Genomic DNA, 25,170 nt, shown 5'->3' with positions numbered 1-25,170 from the left:
GATAGACTTTATGTGTCCCATGGGGGCAAGGTCGCTGAAGCGCTCGACGCCGTCAAAGCAATGCATGCGCTCATGGAAGATCTGGCCGCAGCCGTCGCGGCACTACCTGCTGCATCCAATGAAGAGGTTGCGGGGCCCAAGACGCCACATCTCTATGCTTGGCAACCTATGACACCTGTAATGCGCTGTTGGAGCTCCTTGCAGAGATGGCGCACCACCAAGCCCAGCTCGAACCCCGGCGCGCGAGCGACCGCACGCTTCTCCGGAGCACCCAAAGCCAGATGGTCGTCGTCCGCTGCACGCTCTGCGTCCTCTATGCGTGGGTCTTTGCCTTCTACCTGCGCGGTTAACCGACGAGTATACCGAGCGTGATTTGCGTCCTCTTGTGTTGCTACAGCCTTTGCATGCGAGCGCAATCTCCGTCACAACCAAAGATCGGCGGCAGTCGTTGCACCGGATACGCGTCCGGATATTTTGGCGGCAACAGGCGACCATATTTTGGAACACTCTCGCAAGTGGACCTCGATGGCCTCGTACAGCAACGTGCCCGGCTTTGCCCGCAACGCGCAGCACGTCATGCCGGGTCTTCCCCGGCCTGGAAACAGCTCGCAGCACGTCATGCCGGGTCTGCCATCGTCGTCGGCCGCGTCGGCGCCCGGTGCGAACAGCGGCAGTACCGGCACCGGCGGCGGCGGCATGGCCATGGCCGGCTTTCCCAACTACCTCGAAGAAAAAGGTACATGGCACCATCTCGCCGCACCATGGTCTCATGGCCGCTGTAGAGAAATGCTTGCACTTTCTGCGCAACTATGTCGACTCGCTCTCGGGCGCGCGCAAGTACGAAGACATGCTCGTACGTACAAGGAGGTCATCTCTCTGCGCTCACGCGTGCGATAGCAAGAGGTCGCCGACCGCCAGCGCACGACCATCACCATCGCGCTCGACGACGTCCTCTCGGTACCATCGCCCAGTGTCCTAGCGGCTCATGACGCCTTCTCTGTAGTTTGAAAACGACGAGGATTTCGTACGCAACGTCATGCGCAACACGCGCCGGTACGTCTCGCTCTTCTCGGACGCGGTCGACGACATCCTCCCGCCGCCGTCGCGCGATATCTCGGAGGCCCACGACGTCCTCGATGTCCTCCGCCTCCACCGCGTCCAAGAGGCGGCGACCGAGAACGATGCGCCCGTCGACCTTGCGACCGTCTTTCCGCCGGCACTCATGCGCCGCTTTGAGCTCCAGTACGCTTTTGCCGGTCGCGTCTTGTACCATGCATCTCTGTAGACTGGTGCCTGGCGTCAAGACCAAGCCGGTGCCGATCCGCGAGGTGAAAGCGTCCAAAGTGGGCAGCCTCGTGCGCATCAAGGGTATGGTGACGCGTGTCTCGAACGTCAAGCCGCTCGTCATCGTGGCCACGTACACGTGCGAAGTGTGTTCGTTCGAAGTGTACCAAGAGGTCAAGTCGCGCAACTTCAACCCGCTCGTGCAGTGTCCGAGTGAAAAGTGCACAGTCAACAAGACCAACGGCCGCCTCCTCATGCAAACCAAAGCCTCCAAGTTTCAAAAGTTTCAAGAAGTCAAATTTCAAGTACACTCACTCGCTTCCATCGCATTACATCGATCGACATGTGTATGCTCGTAGGAACTACCCGACCAAGTGCCCATGGGCCACATTCCCCGGTCGCTCACCGTGTACCTTCGCGGCGAGCTCACGCGGTCGTGCGAACCGGGTGCGATCATTACCATCTGCGGCATCTTCCTCCCGCTGCCGTACAGCCCCCAGCGTCAAATGCAAGTCGGCCTCATCACCGAGACGTACCTTGAAGCCATGCACATCATCAACCACAAGAAGCGGTACAGTGCGATGGATGCATCCGAGGACATGGAGACGGAAGTCGAGCGCCTTCAAGAGTCGCCCGAGCTCTACTCGATCCTCTCGCAGTCGATCGCGCCCGAAATTTACGGCCACGAAGACGTCAAGAAAGCACTGCTGTTGCTTATGATTGGCGGCGTCACCAAGCGTATGGACGAAGGCATGAAGGTCCGCGGCGACATCAACGTACTCCTCATGGGCGACCCTGGTGTGGCCAAGAGTCAGCTCCTCAAGCACATTGCGACCGTGAGCCCCCGAGGCATCTACACGACGGGCAAGGGTAGCAGTGGCGTCGGTCTCACGGCCGCGGTCGTGCGCGACCAGATCACCAAGGAGATGACGCTCGAAGGCGGTGCGCTTGTATTGGCCGACATGGGCATTTGCTGCATCGACGAGTTTGACAAGATGGAGGAGGGCGACCGGACGGCCATCCACGAGGTTGATTCAATGTATCAACTGTACATAATCAAGTGGACGGCGTGTAGGTCATGGAGCAGCAAACCGTGAGCATTGCCAAAGCTGGTATCACGACGACGCTCAATGCGCGGACGTCGGTGCTTGCAGCCGCCAACCCGATTTACGGCCGGTACAACAAGAAGCTGACCGCGTCGCAGAACATCAACCTCCCCAACGCGCTTCTGAGTCGCTTTGATCTGCTCTTTCTGATCCTCGACACGGCACAGTACGACAAGGACGAGGCGCTCGCTCGCCACGTAACCTATGTCCACCGCTTTTGGTATCTCGACGACGTACTTGAAACATTGAAACTCACAAGATCCATGGGTAGCAAGAACCCCGAGATGGCGTTCGACCCCGTCCGCTCGGACGTGCTTCGGTACTTTATCGCGGTCGCCAAGCAATACGTGCCGGCGATCCCCGAGAGTCTCTGCAGCTACATCGTCGAGGCCTATGTCACGCTGCGCCAGCAGCAAGACTCGGCCAACGACGCGCAGACTGCCATGACCGCGCGTCAGCTCCTGAGTATCCTGCGACTCTCGCAAGCGCTGGCCCGCCTTCGCTTCTCGTCCACCGTACGACCTTGCCGTATTCACAAAACGTGCATGCGATGCGTGTTGTCGTAGGTGGTCACGGCCGACGTGGACGAAGCGATTCGACTGGTGTACGTCTCCAAGTCGTCGCTCCAGGACGAAGAGCAGGGCGCGCATGGTCGTCCCAAGAGCTCGATGGACGCCAACTCGAAGATTTACCGCTTGATCCTCGATTTTGCGCGCGATCGCGGCGAGATGAGCGTCAACTACAGCGACATTGAGCCGATCGTGATCCGCAAGGGGTACACGAACGTGCAGCTCAAGGCGTGCATCGAGCAGTACGAGACGCTCCAGGTCCTCCAGTGGAGCGAGAACAAGACGCTGCTACACTTTGTCACCTAGTGCACGACGATGTAATACCTACCTACCTACATGTAATAGCTGCATGTTCCCGCGCTTGGCATGTACCAGCATCGAGATGCGAGAGGACGAGGTAGGAGGATGGCTTGGTATTAATGCATCCATAGCTTGAGGCGGAAGGCGTCGACGCCGTTGAGGTAGTACTTGAGGAGGCGCTCGTCCTTGACAAACCCCAAGTTCTGGTACAATCGGATCGCGGCCACGTTGGTGATCTCGGTCTCGAGCACGACTTCGTCGCAGCGCATGCGCATCATCTGGTCGATGGCCTTCTGCACGAGCGCGGACCCGATACCATGCTTGCGGAAGCTCTTCTCGACGGCCAGCATCGCGATGTAGCCCTTGATGACGCCTTGGGTTTCCTCGAGGCGGCAGACGATCGCGCCGACAATGACGCCTTCGGAGCGCGCGAGGACGCAGAGCTCGGGCCAGCTGTAGAGAAAGTACCGATACGTGTACACCGAGTAGGGTTCCGAGAGGTCCTTCTCGAAGAGGCTCATGATCTCCGGGAGCTCGGCCTCGGTGCCATACTGCGCGTACTCGACGACCGTCATCCTCCACACAGCGCCGGTCCGTATAATTCCCAGGTAGCGTATCCGGACGACATTGCGTCATCTTTGCACTTGATGACGTGGCACGCGGACGTGGCATGTCTCCAAACGAAGCACTGGTTTTTCCCACCAATGATAAAGTAGCACGGAGCGATTGCTTGGCGACTCGTGTGACCGAAACAAGGGTGAATAAGAATCGTTCTTATTCACCCTTGCACCTAAGCTACACTATTCAAGATGGTAAAGCGACGCACGTTGGATGTTGGTATAGCATGAACGCACGATATTGATAATGATGCTGTACCCTTCGTCGCCTAGTGGCTAGTTGGTTTGCTTGCTCTTCATGAGTTGCTCGATGTACTTGTCGTCGATGCCAAGCTCTTGCCGAAATTCCTTTTCCATCTTTTTGAAGAGATCGTCTTCGGCGTCGGCGGTGGCCGGTGGCTTGGTTGTGGACGCCGGCGTCGACGCTCCGTTGTTGTTGTTGTTGTTGGTACTGTTGCCATTGTTGGACGCGGCGTTGGCAATCACGTTGGCGGCACGCATGGCCGTATCGGCGTACTCGGCGACGGCTTTTACCCGAGCAATCTCGCGCTTGAAGTAGCCCTCGATGATCTGGCGCTCGCCCGCCGAGCCGCGCGAAAGCGTTCGCGGAATCTCGAGAATGTGCAAGTTGCCATTGACGTCGCCGACGGCGAGCAGCTGCTGCTTGGGCGCTTGGGTCGCCGCATTCGCAACCGGCGCCGCCTGGGTCTTGCCCATCGCATTGGCGGCGTTGACGGTGGGCGCCGGCGCCGGCGCCGCCACCTGCGTCTGCCGGAACTCGAGCGTTGTGAGCGAGCACGCTGCGATGCTGCACGAGAAGGACGCGCGGTGGGACTGATCCAAGAGGTCCCAGACTTCGAGGACGCCGTCGGCCTTGCCAATGTAGAGAACACCCGGTCGCGTCGGCGAGAAGCAGCCGCACATGAGCGGCGCGAGGGAGAAGGGCGAAATGAAGATAGGCGTGTTGGACGACGAGCCACCCGCAACGTTCCAAATATGAAAGTTGGCCTCGCTAACCGTCAAGAGAATGTGTGGAAAGAACGGCGACCGACTTAGGCTCACGGTGGTCCGAAAGTGGTCATGGCACGCCCATTGAACGTACTCGACGCTGTCCTCGGACAGGTTGTTGCTGCTGCTGGGTCCATCGTCGTCCTTGGAGGCGTGCGGGCGCCAATCTGCAAGTAAAAACTCGCCTTCTTCCGTGCCGCAGTACAGTCGGCTCGATGGCTACAACCGCAGTTTTGTAAAACTATCAAGTTGATACATACGTCGCACCTGGTCGTCCTTGGCTTTTTCCATGACAATGCACTTGAGCCCGAGCTCGCCTGCGCCGTCCACTTTGGTCAGCGCAATCGAGTAGAGCGGCGTGAAGAGCACCTCGACGGGCCCCGTGTCTTTGGCATCTACGCATCTCCAAATATTACGTTTGGGGCTCGAACGAGACTACCTTTGTTGGCTTTTGCTTGGGATTTTTCCGCCTTGATGCGGTTGTGGTTGGCCATGCGGTACTTGGGGTCCTTGAAGCGAAGGTCCCAAAAGCACACTTGCCCATCGCCGGCCACGGTCAGAAACTGGTGCGACACCGTGTCGGGCGTCGATATAAGGTGGCCGCGGTTCGTGATTTCCATGCCCGCGGGCAGCCACACAAGATCCGCGACCGACCGTCGATGGCTCAAGTCAATGTACGAGGTATGGAGCGGCTTGACAGGCGGGATCGCCTTCGTTGTCTCTTCACTGGCGTGGCTGCTCTTTTGCTTCTTCTTGGTCATTTGCGCCTCGGCCTTCGAGATGTCCCAAACGCACACTTGGCCGTTAAAGAGACCGCCCGCGATAATCCCTGGCTGCGTCGGGTTGAAGCGAACGGCCATGACGTCCTGGGGTGCTTCGATCATGAGCTGCGGGTGGATGAGGTCGGCAAAGTTCCAAATGAGCACATACGATCCCTCAACCTAGCACCGCTTCGTCTTCCATCCCAGTACAAAAGTCTCCTACCTTGTCGGTGGCATCTTCACGCTTGGAGAACGATGCATTCGTGGACGCGGCGACCGCGATGACACCCGTTTTCTTGGGATGCCAATCGATCGACGGCAGCATCTTGTTCTTGGAGTAGATGAGATCCGTAAACGTACGTAGCTCTTTGATGCTGTTTTCTGTCTTGTGTTGCCCGCCCGTCTCTTCTTCAAGGATCGTCTGGAGCGGGTCGAGGAAGATGTCGAGCGTCTCGTTCTGCTGAAGCGCCTCTTCCATGTGCGGCAGCACGTTGGCCAGAAACGTCTGCAGCCGCGACGACTGCAGTTCACGCTCGCACGCCTCGCTCGGCGCTTTGATCGGCTCGTACTGCAGCGCCGAGTTGACTGCGCGGAACCACGATGTCTGCGTCGCATTCTCAACGAGGTCGGGAATCCCCTGGAGGCCAATGTCTTGCTCGGCGCGCGAGAGGTCGTAGTTCGGGTCCTTGTGCTGGCGGCACTCGACGAAGCACTGGTCCGCATCCCGATCGCTAAACTTGTAGTCGGCGTTGAACTCTTCGGTGCGGCGCGTGATCGACATGCTAATGACGGGCCGCGCGGCGCGGACCGTCAGCGCGCGCACTTGGTCGTGGGTTTCGTCCGACGTCGACGACACCCAAGGGTGCGCAACGAAGGGCTTGTCCTCGTACTGAATCATCTCGAGGAGCTCGTCTGCACTTGGTTTCTCGTCGACGTCTTTGCTCTCGGCGGCGGCCTCTGCTGCCGCGAGGCGCTCGCTGATGAGCGCCATCTGCGCGTCGTAGGCGGCTTGGCGCACGCAGACGAACCAGTTTTCGCCGTACACTTCGTCACGGTCGGCCACCAGCAGCAACTCGGCGCACTCGAGCTTGGCAATGTCGGCGCGGATCGCATGGAACGGGCACATGAAGCCGACTTGGGCAATTTCGTCCAGAACGGCTTGTTTCTCAAAGAGCTTGAAGTCGATCGTGTCCTTCAGGCCCGGCCCGGTCTTGAGCCCGAGCGTGTCCATCTCGCGCATCGAGATCATGAGCGGCTTCGTGCCCGGCAGCGGCGCCAGCTTCTCGACCATGCTATCTGGCTCGACAATCCGCGATGTCCTTTCTGCCAAATGACGCCTCAAGATCGCGCATCCGGATATCATATCCGGATACCAACATGTCCGGATAGCATGGCTAGACGGACGCCACTTGGCGCCATGGGGATTGCACAAGCGGAAATTGAGCTCTCCTCGCGTGCTGGTAAAGGCTGATGGACGTTTGTGGCTGAGCGTCGCCACGCTGGCTGGTGTGACAGGGTAGTAGTAGGTAGTAGTACCAAGACAGAGAGAGAGGACGACGAGGTGGGTTTACGTTAGGTTTGAAAGACAGTCATACTTACGCAGTCGGGTTGCGGAAGTTCTTGCCAGCGTAGACGGCGCTGCGGCCAAGCATCTCTTCGATGCGGAGGAGCTGGTTGTACTTGGAGAGGCGCTCCGAGCGGCACGGGGCGCCCGTCTTGATCTGGCCCGTCGAGAGACCGACGGCGAGGTCGGCAATGTACGAGTCCTCGGTTTCGCCCGAGCGGTGGCTCGTCATGACGCCCCAGCCCGCCTTCTTGGCATCCGAGACGGCCTGGACACTCTCCGTGACCGTGCCAATCTGGTTGACCTTGAGGAGGAGCGCGTTGCAGGCGCTGAGCTCGACGGCCTTGGCGATGCGCGTCGGGTTGGTGCAGAGCAGATCGTCGCCGACCACCTGGACGTCCTGGCCAATCGCGGCCGTGAACGCCTGGTAGTTCTCCCAGTCGTCCTGGTCAAACGGGTCTTCAATCGACACGATGGGAAACTCGCGCGCCAAGTCCTTGTAGAGCTGGCCAAGGGCGGCGCCCGAGAGCGGCTCGTCCGTGCTCGACTTGTTCTTGAAGTTGAGGTCGTAGCGACCGTCGGCCGTGTAAAACTCGGACGACGCGACGTCCATGCCAATCTCAATCTTGCCGCTGTAGCCCGCCTTCTCGATGGCCGACATGAGGAGCTCGACGCCCTCGCGGTTGCTCTGAATGTTGGGCGCAAAGCCACCTTCGTCGCCGACGTTGGTCGCGTCCTGGCCGTACTTCTTCTTGATGACGCCCTTGAGGTGGTGGTAGACTTCGCAGCCCATGGCCATGGCCTCCGAGAACGACGCCGCGCCCGTCGGGAGGATCATAAACTCCTGGAACGCAAGTGCGTTGCCGGCATGCGACCCGCCGTTGATGACGTTGAAGGCAGGCACGGGCAGTACGAGCTTGTCGTTGCCAATCATGTCGGCAAAGTGCTGGAAGAGCGGGACGCCCTTGGCACGCGCGCCAGCCTTGGCGACCGCGAGCGAGACACCAAGGATCGCATTGGCGCCAAGCTTGCCCTTGTTCTCGGTGCCATCGAGGTCGCGCATGAGCTGATCAATGTCCGCCTGCTTGGTCGGGTCCATGCCCTCGAGCTTGGGGCCAAGGATGTTCTTGACGTTGTTGACGGCCTGCGTCACGCCCTTGCCGAGGTAGCGCTTGCCGCCGTCGCGAAGTTCGCACGCCTCGTGGATGCCCGTCGACGCACCCGACGGAACCGACGCGCGGAAGAGGCCGTGCTCGGTCGTCAAGTCGACTTCGACCGTCGGGTTGCCGCGCGAGTCGATGATCTCACGCGCATGCACCTTCTTGATGGTGCTGGCGAAGCGGCGCTGCAGGGTCGACGCGGTCGGGCGGGCAGCTTGCATGGTCGAGGATGTGGCTGGAAGAAGGCCAAAGAAATTGTGTGTGACTGGATTTCGCCCAAGATATTTCCTTTGACCAGCTGGTTTAAGAAATAAATTCAGAGTCCGATGAAGTGCGCTTTGTAGCATACGAACACCAAGGTATTCTACCGCGCCGTAACGCCTTTTCTCTTTTAAGTGCGCTCCCTTCGCACTTACCGAACTTTAACCCGACCTCAGGTCCAGGTCCAACGGTTCCACCGCCGGATAAGCCTCTCAAAAAGCATAGATTCACGCCATTGAGTTTGAGAATAAAGATCCATTTCTGGATCGCAACAGGCGCATGGAGGCGTGGACCGAGCGCGACCAGCAGCTGCTGCGGCAATGCGTTTTTGAGCACGCGTACGACTTTGAGCTCGCGGCTAAAGCGCTCTGCGCGCGTCTGCCCAAGGCACGCCGGCTAGCCCTGAGCCAAGAAGCCCCGATCGACGCGGCTACCTGCGCTGCCAAATGGCAGGAGCTCGAGAGCTACGCCGACGACGACGACCAAGATGACGAAGACGACTACGATGACACGACACCTATGCGTGTCAAGGAGGCCGCGTCAAGCCCTTTGCTGCGCCTCGAGCTGCCACTCAGCGAAACTGATCTGGATGCGCTTCTGAGCGACATCACCGTCCCACTACCGACGACCAACAGTAGTGAGATGCAATGGGTGCTCTCGTACCTCGATGATCCGACCAATGTCACGAGCGCGCACGACGACGAGGACATGGCCACGTTCGACGCTGAATATGCATCGTACAAGGGCCACGCCGATCAAGACGCGTACTTGGCGAGCTTGGACGAAGCGTTTGCGCGCCTCAAACGTCAGAGCAGCCGCAGCGTGGACAACATTAGTATTGTGGCGCCGCCTCCCGCGCCCAGTGACGCGACAGAGCTTCGGTCGGCGACTTTGCCACCGCCGGTCGCCATGGCATCTCCATTGCGGCCACCGTCGGTCGTCGCCGCACAAGCCCCTGAGCTAGACGCTGACGCAACTTTGACGCCCGCCTTGCCAATCGTGCACATGGAGCAGCGCTTGCCGCCTCCGCGTGGCCCGCTCGATGACGACGACGACGCAGCGTCGAGCATCGAGTCCGATACTGAAGATGAGTGGCAGCGCGCGCGGCAGTCCATGAAACGCCGTGCAGTGCCATTCTTCGATGCCCCTCCTCCGTCCACGACACCCGACAAAAGCGTCGTTGCATCGCCAGACGACAACGATACGGGTGATGCGGTGGACGAGGACGAGCGGCGCGAGCGAGCGCTTATAAAGCAGTGGCAGCAAGAGCTTCAGAGACAGCAAGACGACGACAATGTGTTGCAGCAGCAGATCCGCGACGCCGAGCGAACGCGTCGTCGCCTCGAGTTTGCGGCGCTTTTGCAGTCGACGGCGGCATCGACGCCACAAAAGGATGCGTGCATCTTCACCCTCGCGCCCCCCAACCCATTCGAGCTCAGCACCTCGAGCTTGCATTCGGACGAGCCAGAGATGGTCCTTTGCCCATCCTTGTCGTCGCCTTGCGAGCCAACTCTAGAAGCACCAGCATCCGTGTTTGTCGCACCGACCATTTCGGACGAGGTGCCCAGCGCACTGGCGGTTCTTCGAACGGCCGACGTCCATCGCCGCATTGAGGAGAGCATTGCGGCCAGCGACCTCTGCGAGCCGCTGTACCACCGCCAGCTGTCGCACGGAGCATTTCTACCCACGCTGCCGCCACCCTACTGGGATGCGCTCTTCGCGTACGGGGCACACGATGACGACAGCGTTGCCTTGCAGGACGCACACGTCTTGGTCTGCGGCCTCGAGACCACCGACGCGCGGTTTCCGTTAATCCTACGCCACTTGCTCCAGCTCGAGGCCATGTTTCCATCCACAGTGCTCTTGGGGCTTGTGAGCTCGGTGGCCTCGGACCCTCTTCGCACGCTCTCGTTTGTGTCGCCGAGCCCAGGGCATTCGCTGGCGCGGCGCGTGCTGTACGTTGCCATCTCGACGCCCGACCTTGCGGCGATCACCGCGTCACCCGTACGCCCCTCCTTGTCTCGTCGAAGAAACACATACTTGTTTCCTAGGTGGCGGGCGCCAACGTGCTGCTCGCCGATTGCTGCGAGGTCGTCTGGCCGACGTCAACGGCGCATCCGATCCACCTCTTTACGCGGCTCCCGGCCTTTCAAGTGTTTCCCTTCCAGCTACACGACCTGACGCCGCGCTTAGCACCCGAGACAACTGTCGCCGTGCTCGCAGGTCCAGCGTTCTGTGGCCTCTCTGACTTTTTAGCCCTTCCCGACGTGGACGTCGTCGGCTGCAAGCTTTGCTTTGGCGCACGCTTTGAGGCCAACTTGGCCGTGCCGTCCAGCGTCGCTGGCGCGCGCGTGCATCTCGTGCTGGCGCTGCGTGGACACAGCGCCGTGGCCACACTCCGTGACGCAGCGTTTCTGCATCGCCAGGGCGTGTACGTCTCGCACGGCGTCCTCCAGGCGAAGCGGGATGTCGTGCATTGGCTGGGCGGTCGCGTCGTGGCGACGCATGCGACGCCGCTCCCGACGCACTTGCCCCGTCCGCGACCGCTCTACTCGATTGTGCTCAAGCCCGAGGCGCGCGTGGCGGTGACGTACCCATCGATGCTACCGCCGTCATCGCTGGGTGCAGCCGTCGACGCACTCGCTCGGTGCGGCTACACGCTCACGGGACTCCATCGATGCAGCGCAGGCTGCGTCACCATGATATGCTTCAAGGTACACGCCGGGAGGCTGCTTGGTGCGCACGATCAAAGACTGTCTCTAGGAACACGGAGCGATCCATGCACCGATCTTGCAGCAAGCGTTGTGCGAGAGTACGCGTCTCAATGTACCGGTACTTGTCGCGTCGGAGAGTGTGACGGCGGCCATCGCCCGAGCGACCGAGGTGGCGTTGCCGTTGCCGAAGCCATCGCCGTCGCCTCCGCTCATTGCCGACTCCAATCGAGAGCAAACTCTCTTGGCGGTGCTGTCTCCGGTACACTCGTATCTTTTCCATGTCGCCGAACGCATGCCCACCATTCGTAGGAGGCGTTTTCCGACGCAGGCACCGCATCATTCGAGCTGCCGCCCCTCGGCTCTGCCCTCACATCCCTCTTGGGCAACGCCGAGACGTGGCATCTTCTGGGCCTCAAGCTCGTGACTGCGACGCCCGAGATGGCTACCGCCTTGGCCAAAGACATTCCGGGTCTTCCGGCGCGGCTGCTTTTGGTGGTCTTTCGACAACGGCTTGGCGGCAGCAGCATCAAGAAAGGGCTGGCTCATGTCTGGCTGTACTCGTCGCCAACCATCGTCTATGGGCTTGTGCACCAGTTTTTTGCGGCCTCGGAGCTGCATCAGACGCAGCCTTCGCCGTTGGATAGGTGCTACCCGCCATATGCGCAAGAGCCGTTCTTTCTACTCGACAAGCCGGCACCGCTGCTATCGCTCGTGGTTATCAAGCCACACGCACCGACGTCGCTACTGCCATTGCTCTTCCGGCGCCTCGCACGGGACGGCTACACGCTGCTGGACGTACACATGACGGTATTGTCGCCCCTGCAAGCCCACGCCTTCGCGACCAACGATGACGATCAAGAGGCCTTGCTCACGTCCGCGCCTGTTGTACGTGCCAGTATCGCCGAGCAGCTTGCGATGTGCGTCTAGGTGGTGTGCACCGTGCGTCGACTTGACGCCGTTGCGCGCCTTCAAGAGCTCGTTGGCCCCACCAACCCAGAGGACGCAAGGCGGGTAGCGCGGCACTCGCTTATTGCAGGCTACGGCATCGACGCGGCGCACAACGCGCTATACACTCCGTCGTCGTACGCGGCGGCGCGAAAGGACTTGGGACTGCTCTACCGAGACGTCCTCTCGGATGCCTTGTACGACGACCTCACGCGGTGCGTCACTTGGTCGTAGCACCCGTGGTACCTATGGAATGGTGTAGACGGAACACACCGCCGGCGCTGCAGTGGCGGCTTGCAGAGAAGATCCCATGCGTGGTAGAAATGACGCCAAAGACGCTGGTCGAGACGACGCTTGTCCTTTTGCTTGGACCGCTCGTGGACGTCGCGGGGGCCATTCTTCCGTGGCTTCTCGACGAAGGTGGTTTTTCCCTTGTCAACATCCAACTTGGCCCGGCGCTACGCAGTCACGCCCACCACTTGTACTGGGCGTCGCAGCTATCTACGGCCGCGCTCGAGATGCCCTTCATGGCCTTGGCGTTGGAGCGGGACAACGCCGTGTCTCGGATGCTGGCGCTCCTGGACAACCAAGCAGTGACCAAGTTCCTTCCGTCGAGCTCGGTACCTTCGTGATCGATCGGCAGAGCACTGATGCTGCTGCTAGGAGCGCAACGACGAGTGTCTCTTTGCTTGCTCCAGAACCTCCAAGCACGCACTGCAGGAACTCCCGCTCATTTTTACCGAACTGCACAACAGTGTGCACGCGATTCGGGCGCTCTAACTCTGTATGGTCGTACTTTCTTCCTATTGGAAAACTCTGTTTGATACCTGTGGTGAGGACACAGTGCACCTCGACGCAAGGTCTCACGACTGCACGCGACGACTGCACGCGTTGGGTACGACAACATTAATGTCGTACGTTTACGATGACAATATTGTCTTGCATTCAGAAGTTATACGCGGAACGAGCTGTACGACTTTTGTGGCTCGTTTGTGGAGCGGGGCTTCTCTTGCACGGGCGGTGCGGCGGGCGCGAGGAAGCGAAGAATGTGGCTGCCGCCGACTGCACGTCGCTTGCAGTAGACGCTAATGGCCGCCAGCACCGCGAAAATGCTCAGCGCCGTCGCCACAAGCTTGATGTAGCCTATCGTAATATGAGAAAGGCATTGTGGTGTGTCATCGTGACAGACCGTTTCGGATCATGGTGCGCATCTTGGTTTCAACGTACGTGGCCGAGTAGCAAGACCAGTCGAGGTGCACCATGCGGGCCTTCGCACCGTCGTAGTGAAAGGCCGCCGTGCACGGAACGGGCTCGCCGTCCAAGACGAACTTGACATAGTCCATGTGCCCCGCAACCGAAAGCTCTTGGGTCTCGTACGCCGTCCAAACCGGTTCTTCGTCCGCGTACTGATTGCGCGTCGCCTACCGTTTGATGTTGAGCGATACCTCTCACTCACAAGGTCCTACGAGGTCAATGGACGGCCGAATGTACTCTGGGACGTCCGCGATCGGCTGCGCGACGCGCTTGTTCTCCAGAAACGAGTCGGCTTCGCACGTCTCGTGGTCGTTGGTCCGGTTGAAGCACGTGTACTCGGCGCTCGCGACTGTCACGAAGTCGTTGCCGCCAAACTTTTCCGAGTTGAAGTGGATGCTCATGAGCATATTGACGCGGTACATGGACGCCAGTACAGGCTCAATGGTGGCGTTGGCGTCGCCGCTAGAATTTGGTACCTCCTCGAGCATCGGCAGTGGGAACCGGGCCACCTAAAACAATCGATGGGACTATGTACAAAGCAGGCATGGATGGCATCCACTACCTCGGCTCCGATGATGCGGCTTTCGCTGACGTTGGCGAAGTGGAACGTGAGCTTGAGTCGGTAGTCCCGCAAAAAGCGGCCGCCGACTCGTCCAAGAACGGGTCGTTCACAGGGACAGGAACGAACCCGCGGTCGGTCGCCGCTGCCAACGCGAAACAAAGACCAGCAAGTACGGCCCGCATGAGCAATTCTGGAATGCGCCACGATAGATCAAACCCGCCTCGTTCGAGATATCGCGTGCATGTTCTAATCTTCGTCGCGACCTCAAACCTTCGAGATAAGTGACTTCGAAGCCCTCTTTTCTTCTTCCTTTTTGTTGTTTTTCGATGCGTTAGGACGCAAATTGTTATCCAAAGAGCCTTGCGTCACTGTATATTGTGCAATTGACCATGCAGCTCGTACGCAGCCTCGTCGCCTTTCTCTCGGTCGCGGCGGCGACCTTCGTGCCGGTGGACCCTTCCGATCCGTTTGTTGCTGCCGCCACGGACGAATTTATGAAGACGTACGACCGGTTCCTCTCGGACGTCTTCGCGGTCGTGAGCGACAAGACGGTGCTCAACGCAGAGGTACTGCCGACATGTAGGATAGGAGACTCATCTCCTTGCGTAGGTGTACAAGCACCCGATTTTGCTCGACGATCCGTACTACGAGGACGAGTACGAAGAGTCGTACTACATGGCGGGTGCCACGTACAAGCTCAACGTGCTCCTCAAGCTCCAATTTGACTCGGTTGCGTTCGCAGGCGACCCGTACATGACGGTCGCCAACTGCATCTTTGTGTGCACCAACGACACGGACGGCAACGTCGACTGCACCGGCAAGACGTTTGAGCAGTTCCCTCGCGTTGCGCTGCCGACGGACCGCATTGAGGAAGGCCCGATCCGCGCCTTGGTCAGCGAGGTAGTATGTGTCCTCCTGCTGGCGATCTCCTCACGCTGCGTTGATGCTAGCACCTCAAGCACATGTACGACGACGCGCATTTCGAGCTCACTGCGTACGAGGCGCAGAATGACAGCATTCATAGCGACTTGGTCGAGTACTTTCGCTTCACGGCCGAAGGCGAGCCGGTCGAGTGCGAGTTTGCGGTCTATCGCGACGGGTCCGCGTCGCCGCCGACCCGCCATATGCTCTACTTTGACGACAAGTGCATCGTCGCCAAGTACCATGGACAGAGCCTTGCCGACATTGAGCACGACGAGCGGTTGCACACGACGCTTATGCTCACGACGCTCGCGCTGCTGACCGTCATCGCTGCCTGCGTGTCGCTTCGAAGCCGCGTGCGCCAAGCCAAACGCATGGGCTACCGGCACGTGAGGTTCCAGCCGTCCGAGACGCCTCGTGGTGTCGGGAACGCGCCAGTCGAAGCATAACACGCCCTGTAATGTGAAATGGATCCGTATTACGGTAGCAACTTCAAGCGCCGATAAAGCCAGCGTGTATCATCGTATGCAGCGCCTTGAAAAAGCGTACGCACGCAATACGTACCGTTGAGGCGGCAGGCCAAGGGCTTTGGCTACACCATGGCGCGGCGCATCGTCTATGCTGCGCCGGCGGGACGGGCGAGGCCCTGGCAGCAACCCTCGGCCGCACTGCGCCGGTCGCAAGATCCGGTGTCGTCCCGTGAAACGATGAAATTTTCGAGCACAGTCGCATTTCTCCGACGCGCCGACGCTTTTCATACAAAAACCGAGGTTAAACGAAAAAAGCGTCGGTTTTGTGGCAGCAAAAAGTCCATCTTGCGCTGGCTTGGTCACGTTACTGTATACCAGCATTTGTCACGCGGCGACGTCCAGCCGGCCACCCTCGCCTCTATGCAAGCATCCGCGAAGAAGGGGTCGTACGTCCGCGACAACATCTCCGAGACCTCTTCTCCCTCGTACGACGACAGCGAGGAGGCCATGCACCATGGAGCTCATGCGCATGCATAGGAACGCGCTCTACTACAACCCGTCGTCGACGCCCAAGTCCATGGCGTACCAGCACTCTGAGAGCGACATGCCGAGCACGCTCGCCGGCCGGGCAAGGACACGGACCGCCTCGGCTGGTTCCATGCCAAGATCCGCATCGAGAACTCGATCCACTGGGCCAACAACTTTGCGATTCAGGCGCTCATGCTGCTCTTCTTCCTTTGCGCGCTCGCGGCGACGATTACGATCCCGGCGCTCGGGTACCGTGTCTCGGTCGGGCTCCTCGGCGGTAGTACGGTCACGATCGTGTCGTCGTCGGCCGTCATCTACACGTACTGGCACCTTCCGTCGTGGAAGAAGCACCCGAACCCGCTCATCTTTTACCGGAGTCTCTGCGACGTGGGCTTTGTGCTCATTCTGCTCTTCACCGAGCTCTACAAGTAGAACGACCTCTATCCATGGACGTCGCGAACGTATTGCGCGTAGGTGCGGCAATGGCGGCTGCAACTTTAGCCTCCAAAAGAATGTGACAGACATTGAGACGCTGGAGATTTTGTCCGAGAAGGGCTGCAACGTGGCTGCTGGCTTTACGCAGTTCTTCCTCCTCGGCTCCGAGTGCTGGTTCTGCGTCATGACCTACGACATGTACACTTCCGTGCGCAGTCCGTTCACGGACTTTAAGCGCAACGTGCGCCTCTACCACATTTTTGTCTGGGGCTTTGGTACACCCTCGTGCTTTTGAAGGCATTATTGGCTGATACGACGGCTTTAGCCCTGCTCACATCCATTCTCCTCGTGTCGCTCGACAAGGCCGGGCCGTCCGAGTTCAACTACTGCTGGGCCAAGCCCGTGCACAAGGACACGGGCAGCTCTAGCAGCGGCCAGACCAACCTCCTCTGGTCCATCAACACCACGTACGTTCACGTTTCGAACTCCATTTCTGAGTTTTTTCAACTCTAGGTCGTGGGGTTTTTTCTACATCTGGATCATCCTTTTCTGGGTCGTGGCACTCTGGTACGTCAATATGTGTGATCTAGATGGCCCTTGTGACCAGACGGTGGTAGTGTCATTGTGTTTGCGTGGAAGCGGCTCAAGGCTGGCCTCGCGGAAACCCTTCGCCTCCGTCTTCGAGTCTTGCATTCGGTCACCGTGTACGTTATACCTATCCATCGATCCAAGTATCCTCATCTCCTTGGATAGCTACGTGATTGCAATCATCATCTACTGGGCGATTACATTCGGCGTCTACGTGCCGTACCTCGTGCTGGGCCTCGTCAACAACCCGAATTCGTACACGGCGCTGACCCAAGTCATGATGTTTTCATCACGTGCAAGGGGTACTTTGACTTTATCGTGTGGTTCCAGATCAACGAGCTCTCGTTTGGGTACACTCTCCTCTCCTCTCCTCGAGAGCTCACACGCGTCCTGTAGCGACGGCCTTCTCGTCGGGAACGCGCCCAACTCGAAGAAGGGCCTTCCCGTCGACGTCGACTTGAGCCCGCAAGTGAATCTCGCGTTGCGCTGCGAAGTGCTCTACTACACGACGACCGGCATCATCCAAGCGGCCAAAGAGATTGTGACGCTGCCGGACAATGCGACCGTCAACCAACTCCGGCTGCTGCCCCAAGGCCAGACGACGCTTGACGCGCCGTCGTCGACGACGATCTTTACCGACTTTTGCCCGCACGTGTTTCACGCGATCCGGCACCACTTTGGCGTCTCAACCGAAGCGTACGTGCAGAGTCTGAGCAAGACGACCAAGGAGCGGCTCAGCGAAGGCGCGAGCGGCGCGTTTATGTTCTTCTCGCAAGACCAGCAGCTCATTGTCAAGAGTATGAGCCCCGGCGAAGCGTCGTTTCTGCAGTCGATCGCGCCCGAGTACGGCAGCTACCTCCTCTCGCACCCCGACTCGCTCCTCACGCGCTTCTACGGCTGCCACTCGGTGCAGCTGTACGGCAGCACGTTTTACTTTGTCGTGATGGCCAACTTGTTTTCGGACAACTCCAAGACCATCCATCGGCGCTACGACATCAAGGGCAGTTGGGTCAATCGGTCGGCCAAGCAGCCGACAAAGGGCAAGAGCGTCACGTGCCGGCACTGCAACGGCAAGTTTATCTTTGGCGTCGCGGACGCCGAGTCGAACGCGTGCCCCCTCCGCGTTGGCGGCAACCACGAGCCGAACGTGATCCTCAAGGACAACGACTTGACGCAGAAGGTCCGACTCAACGAGGCGGAAGCCGAAGAGCTCTACGCGCACATTTGCAAGGACGCGTCCTTCCTCGCTAGCCACGGCATCATGGACTACTCGTTGCTCATGGGGGTCCACAACGTCGAGTACCGCGTCACGGACGACATGGAGCTCGAGCTCGAGGAGACGGAGAACTCCAAGAGCCTTTTGCTCAACAACAACATCAAGATGAAGGCGCGGGACGGCAGTGTCGCCAAGATGCGCGACCCGATGGCCGCCGAAGACGAGGACGCGCTGCTGTCCGAGGGCCTTCCCCACCTCTTTAACGGTATGCGCGAGTCGAATGTTGTGTCTGTGGTGTAACATGGATGAGGGGTAGGCACGCGCCGCGCCAACACGGTCGTCGGACCGGCGTGCTATTACTTTGGCATTATCGACATTTTGCAGCTCTGGAACTTTGACAAGAAGCTCGAGCGCGGGTTCAAACTCCACGTCCTCCGAAAGGACCCGGATGGTCTCTCGGCCGTGCCGCCGACCGCGTACAAGGACCGGTTCTGCCTCAAGATGGCCGAAATTCTCAGCATTGGTGTCCACGACGAAGACAGCGTTCCCGTTGACGTCAACGGCGCCAGCAGTCTCGAATCGCCTACAGACGGGCTGCACAAGCGCTACCACCTCTAAGCTCTCAGAGCACCATTCCACATTTCAAAACAAAACCAAAAACCTATACTCCAATGTACTTTCTACTCCCATCCGATCGGGTGTACGTATTCCTTTTGTATATCAATGTATCAATGTATCGATTGTGTCGTCGCTCACACCGCCGGGTGACGCGTGCGCAGCGCCTTGTCGACGCGGCACAAGATGGTCTTGAGCTCGGACGTGAGCGCGACGCTGCGTGCGTGCACCTGCGACGACGGCACGAACGAGCGCGGCGCGGCGACGTGGAGCTGCGACACAAAGTGCTCCTTGATCTCTTTGTCCTTCTTGCGCATGACGCGCTTGACGTCCGACGGCAGGGACGGAATCACGAGGTACAAGGCCGCGTACACCATCACGCACGTGTGCTACGCAATGTGCATACAAAACGCCATATAGACAATAATGATGTGTGTACCTCGAGGATCAGAAAGATCCGGAACCGATCGGCATCCGCAAGGCACGTAAAGTTGGGCACGAGCGGTGGAAGGTGGTCGCCGTATCCGACTTGACCGAGCGCGACGTTGCAGCCAGGATAGAACGACTCGAGAAGTCCACTCGCGTAGCAGACGAGCGCGATGTTGATGAAGATGGCCCACATGTTGTTGAACTTGAGGAAGAGGTTCCAGGACCCAATCGAGCTCGTGCGCTGGGGCACGCGGCGTGCCGACGTGTACGCGAGCTTCATAGTGCCATTTCATAAGCTAGAGTCGATCAAAAGGAAAACGCACGGACCTGAAACGCTGACGAGCGCACTTCAAAGAGGTTGTTGACGACGGCGCAGAGCGGAATAAAGGGCCAAATGCACGTAAACTGCGACACATAGCCGAACTGCACACACGTGTCGGCATAGTCGGCAAAGTTGTCGTGCGGCGACTATAAGACGTCAAGATCTTTTGACCCTAGCCCTATGTCAACGCCTCGTATTACCTGGCGGCCTTGCTCGAGGACGCGGTCCACGAACCGTTTGCGCTGCTCGAGGAACGCCTGCGTCTGCGGACCGGGCACCTTGAGCCCCGCGATGAGGTGCCGGCCTTTCCGAGGCGTTTCGTCGTCCGCGTTGAGCTCAGCCGTGGACTGGGCGCGCTCTTTACGAGGACTGGACGAGAGTTTGCGACCGACCGTGCGAAGCCCCGAGACGAGAAGGTCCGTGACGCGCGGCGACGCGACATTGCTGGGTCCCTTGACCGAGTGCTCGCGATTCAGGGGTTGACAAAGTCCTGCGACACGGCGTGGTGGTACACGTCGTAGTTGTCCTTGGAGCCCAAGGCTTTCTTAGCACCGCGCAAGAGATAGTAGGGAATCATTTTCTCAAAGACGATCTTGAGGCCTAGACATTGTCGATGGACAGATGAGACACATTGACCACATAAGAATCATTTCCGAAAAATGCAACAAAAAAACATGAAAATACCTTGGGTCACGACGAGCGGCGTCACAAAGATATTGCCGAGGACAAGAAGGCCGGGGCGGTAGCTCGAGGGCCACGGCAAAATGTGAGACTCGTTCAAAAGGTCGCTAAACTGCTGGCCGTACGGGATGTAGACGAACGCACACATCCAAAACCACGAGTAAATACCGAAGAAATCCCACAAAAAAATCTTGAGTGCCCGCGAGCTCTCGTAGCGCTTCTCCGTCCGGTGATTTTCCCAGTTGGTGAGCGCGACCGCAATGACGCGGAAGAGTTGGTACTGCACAATGTCGACCACCAAACCGAGCAAAATGCCTTGACAGAGCACGAGAATCCAATTTTCAAAGCCAGTTGTCGAGCACCCCCCGCGCAGCCCGACTTGAAGAAAATACAAGTCGACAAACCCGATGGTAACGACGGTCTCGACAGCGATGAACGCGAGCAAGATGAGGTATCCGACGGCGTACTTGAGGCGGCGCTTGTACTTCGGGTAGTGCAATTTAACGACGCCGGTCGCCGGATCCATACGTGGCACGCCGTGGAACGCGCGGTTCGGAACGTTGACGTGCTCGAGCTGCCCGACGCCCCACTTGAGCCGAATGGCCGCGCGTCGGCGCTTCCAAAAGATCAGAAACAGTGTGCCCCAGAGTGTCGAGACAAAGATACCAGTGACCGCAAGGAGCTGAAAGTACGCGGTCGGCGAGAACGCCGAGACAAGGTAGATGCCGACGCCCCAGAGCGCGAGTGGCACGAGCCACTTGGTGTAAAAGTCCATGTAGGCAAAGTACAAGCCAGTTTTTTCACCGAAATGCAGCCGGATCTTCTCGATATGGCGGTCGTTGTTGCGGAAGTAATCGCGCCACTCGTAAAACCAGCAGCCAAGGACGTCGCGGTTGAACGCATCGTCGTGCAGCGGGAACGCCTTGTAGACGTCGCTGCTGTCGTTGAGGCCGACGCCGCCGTCGCTCACGGGCGTGTACAGCAAGCGATCGACCAGCACGAGACGGTCGGCTGCCGTGAGCGCCGGCGTTGAGAGGTTCAGGATGTGTTCGCCGTACCGCCCGCCTTCGATCCAGCGCTCGATCTCGAGCTTCTTGCGCAGACGCGACAAGAGCGGCTCGGGGGCAAAGACGAGAAGGAGTACTTTGAGGTGGCTGGCCTGCGCCTTCTTCTTCTCACTCCAGCGCGTCTCGAGGCGCACATGAAGCCCGGCAGCGAGCAGTCGCTTCGAAACGTCTTGGACCTTGCTGATGATCTCGACGTCAAAGTGCGTTGCGTGGAGATCCTGGACTTTGACACCGCCAGCGCCTTTCCGACCGACTTTAAAGAGAATTGCGTAATCAAAGAGGAGCTTGGACGGCTCAGGCTCGGCGAATTCGCTTGTTGTCATGGCCGTGTCAAAGCTCGAGCCTCGGCTCGACGCGTCGGGCAACCACGTTTTGGGCATCGATATCGCAATGCGATCGGGGGTCTCCTATGCCAATATCATCTACTAGTATGTGCGATTGCCGACGGAGAGGGGTACATCGAGGATGTCGTGCACGGCTTGGGCGATCGCACCGTCAAAAGCCTCTGCCACGCGCGCTTCGTCCGTCCGCGCCGTCGCCATGTCGCGCTGGCAAGGACCGTTGGGAAGCTGTTGGGAAGATCTAAACTTGGCGCCCAATCTCGACGATTCAAATACTAGGGGGTGTCACGAAACGGCATTTCCATACAAATCGCCTGGTTGGCCAAATCCCGTGTACCAAATCCCATTGGCCAATGGGATAGCAAATTCAAAGATAGTACACTACGCGCCAAAAGTGACTGCCGAGTAAACATCCAGATATAGTGACTACGAGACTCTTGACGCTTCCCATATGACGCTACCCTGCCGCCGTCAGATTTCCGATTTCCTTTCTATCGTTCGTTTCCAAAGCAAACCTTCGTAAACCATATGGTTATTGCCCAAGAGTACATAAAACCTGTTATTCATTTACTAATAGTACCCTTGTTATTGCCTCATCCAATTTGCATCTGGAAAATCAGAAAATTCTAGTGCCGAAAACCTCATCACCAAAGTATCCCATCGCATTTGAAAAACAGTTCGTCTCCGCTCTCGCAGGCTTCGTGTGCGGGAACAAATCGTGCCGTTGTGGCGTTCGCTTTGGCACCTGGCAAACTTAGCGGCTTGTTGCGTCCTCAGCTCCAGCCCACGAATGTCATCTAGAACCATGAGTCTCGGAGCTCTGAGTCCGAGAATAATGCTGCGGCCGACACTGGTGTCGTTTAGGACTGCAGTACGTTCGCGACCAGGTTGTCGCGAACGCGACCAAAGTGACACGATCACAAACACACAACCACACTGCACTGAAAAGCAATTCGGTCGCATCTTCAACCTATCGTGGGTACCGACTGCAAGGGGATTGAGAGCACCAACTTGGCACTGCCACTCATTTTTCATTTGACCCTGTCCTCGATGAAGCCCACGACGTACCTCCTCCCGACGACAGCGACCACTGGCTATGCGATTCCGGACAAGAAGCCGCGCCGCCACATGAAGACGGTCGCCATGGCCGCCGCGGGACTCTGCCTCGGTGGTGTCCTCCTCTCTGGCGCCTCGCACGTTGCCCCGAAGATCATGAACCGCGTCTCGTCGCATCCAGCCCCCGAGGTCAATGTGTGCGAGACGTCGCACATCTTGACGTACGACCAGCTCCACTCGTGCGTGAAGAGCCTTCCGTACAACGCCACCGAGAAGGCCGAGCTTGTCGAATACTACCGCCGCGCGGTACACTTCTGTCTATCTTATCTGTCAGCATCTCACTCCATTCATCTGTAGCTACCGCTCTATGTCTTTGAGAGCATTTCCAAGGACGCGCATGCATTTGGCCCATACGAAACGCCGGCCGTCGATCTGCAAAGCGAGCTCAACGCGATCGAGGCGACCGAGTACGAGAACGACGCGGAAATGCAGACCGCGTTTTTTTCGCTCATCAATAAGCTCAACGACGCCCACACGACGCACGCCAAGCCGTACCCGTACTACAGCTACTATGCGCTGCAGCCCATCTCTCTTCTGAGCGTCGAGCGCCACAACCGTCAAGTCATTCAGCTCCGCGACGTCGATAGCGCCGAGGTCGAGACGTACCGCACACTGTACCCGTCGACGCCAGTGGACTTCGACGTTTCGGGCTGGGACGTGCTGTCCATTGACGGTGTTCCCGCCATCGACGCCCTCAGTAGCTTTGCGGACGGCGTTGGGCTTCTTAAGGATGCAGGTGGCCGCTTCAACTTGGCGGTTTCGGGTTACAAGACGGGTACGCGCATCCTCTCGTGCTGCCACGTCATGAGTTTGACGTTTGTAAACAGGGCGTGGCTGGTTTGTGTTCCGGTCCATGGGCACGTTTGACGTGCCCACGCAGCGCCGCGTGACGTACGAGCTGCGGCACCCGACGACGCGCGCGACCAAGACCGTCGCGTACGACTGGCTGGCGCTCAACATGGCCACAAAGAGTGACGACCGGTCCAAGCACAACAAGAAGTACGACACGCTTTTTGAGAAGCTCAAGGACCACTTCATTTCGCACGAGCTGTTTGAGACGCCGCCCGCCGTCGAGTACATGGACGCAGTCGGCGAGAACGCGGCGGTGCTCAAACTCAACGCGTTCAGTGGCGGGGACGACGATTTGACGTTCGAGGACGTCTTTGCGGCCAACGTCACGTCGGCCTTGGCCCAGTTTACTGCCAGCAAGAAGGAAAACTCATTTTGGACGTCACGGGCAACGGCGGTGGCAGCATTTGCCTCGGGTACGCGACACTGCGGTACCTCTTCCCCAACTTGGACGTGAACGGGCCGCACGAAGCCAAGGGCCCGCACCAGGACGGGGTCTACCGCGCTCGTCGCACCGAGCTTTCCGAGACGATCGCAACGATCCTCGCCACGATGCAGGTCGAGGACCCGACGAGCACGACGTTTTTAGCGCCGACGCAGTTTTACAGCCCGTCGACCCAGCGCCAGTTCCGCGACGCGTCGTGGATGACCAATGGGGTATGTCCGACCTTTCTTGTTTGCGAGACGGCTCATCGTGGTGGGGACAGGAGTCGACGGTGCTGGGTGAAATGAGCCAGGGTGTTTACCGCGGGTGTGCCGATACGTACGTCAAGTACCCCGCGCCCGGCGTCTCGTTTTCAATCGCACCCGAGAACCTTCTCGTCGTCTCGCAAGGCTTTTGCGGCTCAACGTGCGCGGTCTTTACGAGCTACATTCAAGCGTACAACCTCGGCCAAACCGTCGCGCTTGGCGGGTACCTGCACACGCCGCAGCAGCCGTTTGGCTTTCCCGGCGGCCAAGTCGGCCAAGTGGTACGGTCTCATGACCGCACCATCGCGTAGATCTCATATGCGATGGATGTGTAGTCGGCCTTCACCGAGCTCGGCAACGCCATTAGCGGCGCGTCGGAGCTTGGCGTCGACTTGAGCCCCGTGGTGCCGCAACCGCCGACGTCGGGCCGGTTCCCGACTTTGGCTACACGTTCTTGTCGATCTCGCCGTGGAAATCAGACAGCGTCGACACGTTGCCGCTCGAGTACACGTTTGTGCCTGCAACCCACTCGATTTTGTACCCGAGTGACCCGCTCGACTACGATGCGATCTATGCCAAGGTCCTTCAAGTCACATCGTCGTCCCAGCCGTAAGCACCCTCGCCTCCAATCACGGTAATACCAACACTACAAGCACTCGCTTTTGAATACACAAATAAAACCCGGCAGCAACATAAATGATAAGGCAGCTGGTCTTCTTGGACTGTGCACATTTGCATTCTTTGAAAAGTGTAGCACGAGGGTAGATTCGCCAAATGGCACAAACACATCAAACCGC

General features: G+C 58.8%; 10 protein-coding genes across 10 annotated transcripts; 5 read left to right on the top strand and 5 right to left on the bottom strand.

The window, feature by feature from the left end:
- Positions 1-60: 60 nt before the first annotated feature.
- SPRG_22112 (hypothetical protein) lies at positions 61-3,265 on the top strand (the record flags this gene model as incomplete). Its single annotated transcript, XM_012341681.1, has 11 exons — positions 61-126; positions 195-345; positions 488-736; positions 783-853; positions 898-957; positions 1,004-1,242; positions 1,286-1,589; positions 1,644-2,312; positions 2,360-2,610; positions 2,662-2,905; positions 2,957-3,265. 11 exons carry the CDS (start codon positions 61-63, stop codon positions 3,263-3,265), a joined length of 2,613 nt encoding a protein of 870 aa, XP_012197071.1.
- Positions 3,266-3,350: 85 nt separating this feature from the next.
- Positions 3,351-3,841, bottom strand: SPRG_02910 (hypothetical protein). Its single transcript, XM_012341496.1, has one exon. The coding sequence runs from the start codon at positions 3,832-3,834 to the stop codon at positions 3,376-3,378; it is 459 nt and encodes a 152-aa protein (XP_012196886.1). The 5' UTR covers positions 3,835-3,841; the 3' UTR covers positions 3,351-3,375.
- Positions 3,842-4,042: 201 nt separating this feature from the next.
- SPRG_02909 (hypothetical protein) lies at positions 4,043-6,967 on the bottom strand. The gene is made up of 4 exons (XM_012341495.1): positions 5,869-6,967; positions 5,324-5,825; positions 5,152-5,279; positions 4,043-5,103 (listed from the first exon to the last, which is right to left on the bottom strand). The coding sequence occupies exons 1-4, from the start codon at positions 6,934-6,936 to the stop codon at positions 4,153-4,155; spliced, it is 2,649 nt and encodes an 882-aa protein (XP_012196885.1). The 5' UTR covers positions 6,937-6,967; the 3' UTR covers positions 4,043-4,152.
- Positions 6,968-7,192: 225 nt separating this feature from the next.
- On the bottom strand, positions 7,193-8,633 carry SPRG_02908 (enolase). The gene has a single exon (XM_012341494.1). It carries the CDS (start codon positions 8,588-8,590, stop codon positions 7,241-7,243), a length of 1,350 nt encoding a protein of 449 aa, XP_012196884.1. The 5' UTR covers positions 8,591-8,633; the 3' UTR covers positions 7,193-7,240.
- A 260-nt stretch (positions 8,634-8,893) lies between these two features.
- SPRG_02907 (hypothetical protein) lies at positions 8,894-13,092 on the top strand. Its single transcript, XM_012341493.1, has 7 exons — positions 8,894-10,634; positions 10,682-11,344; positions 11,394-11,603; positions 11,654-12,229; positions 12,272-12,504; positions 12,552-12,909; positions 12,953-13,092. The coding sequence occupies exons 1-7, from the start codon at positions 8,910-8,912 to the stop codon at positions 13,067-13,069; spliced, it is 3,882 nt and encodes a 1,293-aa protein (XP_012196883.1). The 5' UTR covers positions 8,894-8,909; the 3' UTR covers positions 13,070-13,092.
- A 149-nt stretch (positions 13,093-13,241) lies between these two features.
- Positions 13,242-14,258, bottom strand: SPRG_02906 (hypothetical protein; the record flags this gene model as incomplete). The annotated part of the gene is made up of 4 exons (XM_012341492.1): positions 14,106-14,258; positions 13,756-14,052; positions 13,479-13,710; positions 13,242-13,432 (listed from the first exon to the last, which is right to left on the bottom strand). The coding sequence occupies exons 2-4, from the start codon at positions 14,029-14,031 to the stop codon at positions 13,242-13,244; spliced, it is 699 nt and encodes a 232-aa protein (XP_012196882.1). The 5' UTR covers positions 14,032-14,052; positions 14,106-14,258.
- A 197-nt stretch (positions 14,259-14,455) lies between these two features.
- SPRG_22111 (hypothetical protein) lies at positions 14,456-15,551 on the top strand. Its single transcript, XM_012341680.1, has 3 exons — positions 14,456-14,671; positions 14,715-15,005; positions 15,056-15,551. The coding sequence occupies exons 1-3, from the start codon at positions 14,495-14,497 to the stop codon at positions 15,473-15,475; spliced, it is 888 nt and encodes a 295-aa protein (XP_012197070.1). The 5' UTR covers positions 14,456-14,494; the 3' UTR covers positions 15,476-15,551.
- Positions 15,552-15,871: 320 nt separating this feature from the next.
- On the top strand, positions 15,872-18,994 carry SPRG_22110 (hypothetical protein). Its single transcript, XM_012341679.1, has 11 exons — positions 15,872-15,981; positions 16,034-16,452; positions 16,499-16,538; positions 16,578-16,734; positions 16,785-16,926; positions 16,973-17,026; positions 17,077-17,163; positions 17,213-17,321; positions 17,348-17,397; positions 17,444-18,528; positions 18,580-18,994. Exons 2-11 carry the CDS (start codon positions 16,217-16,219, stop codon positions 18,879-18,881), a joined length of 2,262 nt encoding a protein of 753 aa, XP_012197069.1. The 5' UTR covers positions 15,872-15,981; positions 16,034-16,216; the 3' UTR covers positions 18,882-18,994.
- Positions 18,995-19,015: 21 nt separating this feature from the next.
- Positions 19,016-21,757, bottom strand: SPRG_02904 (hypothetical protein; the record flags this gene model as incomplete). Its single annotated transcript, XM_012341491.1, has 6 exons — positions 19,016-19,267; positions 19,318-19,581; positions 19,635-19,775; positions 19,830-20,081; positions 20,129-20,229; positions 20,314-21,757. The coding sequence occupies 6 exons, from the start codon at positions 21,755-21,757 to the stop codon at positions 19,016-19,018; spliced, it is 2,454 nt and encodes an 817-aa protein (XP_012196881.1).
- A 1,011-nt stretch (positions 21,758-22,768) lies between these two features.
- Positions 22,769-24,986, top strand: SPRG_02903 (hypothetical protein; the record flags this gene model as incomplete). Its single annotated transcript, XM_012341490.1, has 7 exons — positions 22,769-23,080; positions 23,132-23,609; positions 23,662-24,028; positions 24,088-24,340; positions 24,391-24,654; positions 24,709-24,803; positions 24,857-24,986. 7 exons carry the CDS (start codon positions 22,769-22,771, stop codon positions 24,984-24,986), a joined length of 1,899 nt encoding a protein of 632 aa, XP_012196880.1.
- Positions 24,987-25,170: the final 184 nt, after the last annotated feature.

The sequence above is a fragment of the Saprolegnia parasitica genome, assembly GCF_000151545.1.
Source record: "Saprolegnia parasitica CBS 223.65 unplaced genomic scaffold supercont2.7, whole genome shotgun sequence".
Lineage (NCBI taxonomy): Eukaryota > Oomycota > Saprolegniomycetes > Saprolegniales > Saprolegniaceae > Saprolegnia > Saprolegnia parasitica.
Note: the sequence above shows the minus strand (reverse complement) of the source record. Positions and strands in the feature narration are given on the sequence as shown.

What these genes read in the sequence shown, in the direction of transcription:
- SPRG_02910 (XM_012341496.1), bottom strand. Translation starts at nt 3,834, where the DNA reads ATGACGGTCGTCGAGTACGCGCAGTATGGCACCGAGGCCGAGCTCCCG.
- SPRG_02909 (XM_012341495.1), bottom strand. Translation starts at nt 6,936, where the DNA reads ATGGTCGAGAAGCTGGCGCCGCTGCCGGGCACGAAGCCGCTCATGATC. An exon ending in CCAAGCAAAAGCCAACAAAG is followed by an intron (nt 5,280 to 5,323) that starts GTAGTCTCGTTC and finishes GGAGATGCGTAG; the next exon opens with ATGCCAAAGACACGGGGCCC. An exon ending in AAAAAGCCAAGGACGACCAG is followed by an intron (nt 5,104 to 5,151) that starts GTGCGACGTATG and finishes CTGCGGTTGTAG; the next exon opens with CCATCGAGCCGACTGTACTG.
- SPRG_02908 (XM_012341494.1), bottom strand. Translation starts at nt 8,590, where the DNA reads ATGCAAGCTGCCCGCCCGACCGCGTCGACCCTGCAGCGCCGCTTCGCC.
- SPRG_02907 (XM_012341493.1), top strand. Translation starts at nt 8,910, where the DNA reads ATGGAGGCGTGGACCGAGCGCGACCAGCAGCTGCTGCGGCAATGCGTT. An exon ending in TCTTGGCGGTGCTGTCTCCG is followed by an intron (nt 11,604 to 11,653) that starts GTACACTCGTAT and finishes CACCATTCGTAG; the next exon opens with GAGGCGTTTTCCGACGCAGG. An exon ending in AGTTCCTTCCGTCGAGCTCG is followed by an intron (nt 12,910 to 12,952) that starts GTACCTTCGTGA and finishes TGCTGCTGCTAG; the next exon opens with GAGCGCAACGACGAGTGTCT.
- SPRG_22111 (XM_012341680.1), top strand. Translation starts at nt 14,495, where the DNA reads ATGCAGCTCGTACGCAGCCTCGTCGCCTTTCTCTCGGTCGCGGCGGCG. An exon ending in AGACGGTGCTCAACGCAGAG is followed by an intron (nt 14,672 to 14,714) that starts GTACTGCCGACA and finishes CTCCTTGCGTAG; the next exon opens with GTGTACAAGCACCCGATTTT. An exon ending in TCCGCGCCTTGGTCAGCGAG is followed by an intron (nt 15,006 to 15,055) that starts GTAGTATGTGTC and finishes CGTTGATGCTAG; the next exon opens with CACCTCAAGCACATGTACGA.
- SPRG_22110 (XM_012341679.1), top strand. Translation starts at nt 16,217, where the DNA reads ATGCTGCTCTTCTTCCTTTGCGCGCTCGCGGCGACGATTACGATCCCG. An exon ending in CTCTTCACCGAGCTCTACAA is followed by an intron (nt 16,453 to 16,498) that starts GTAGAACGACCT and finishes TATTGCGCGTAG; the next exon opens with GTGCGGCAATGGCGGCTGCA. An exon ending in CATTTTTGTCTGGGGCTTTG is followed by an intron (nt 16,735 to 16,784) that starts GTACACCCTCGT and finishes CGACGGCTTTAG; the next exon opens with CCCTGCTCACATCCATTCTC.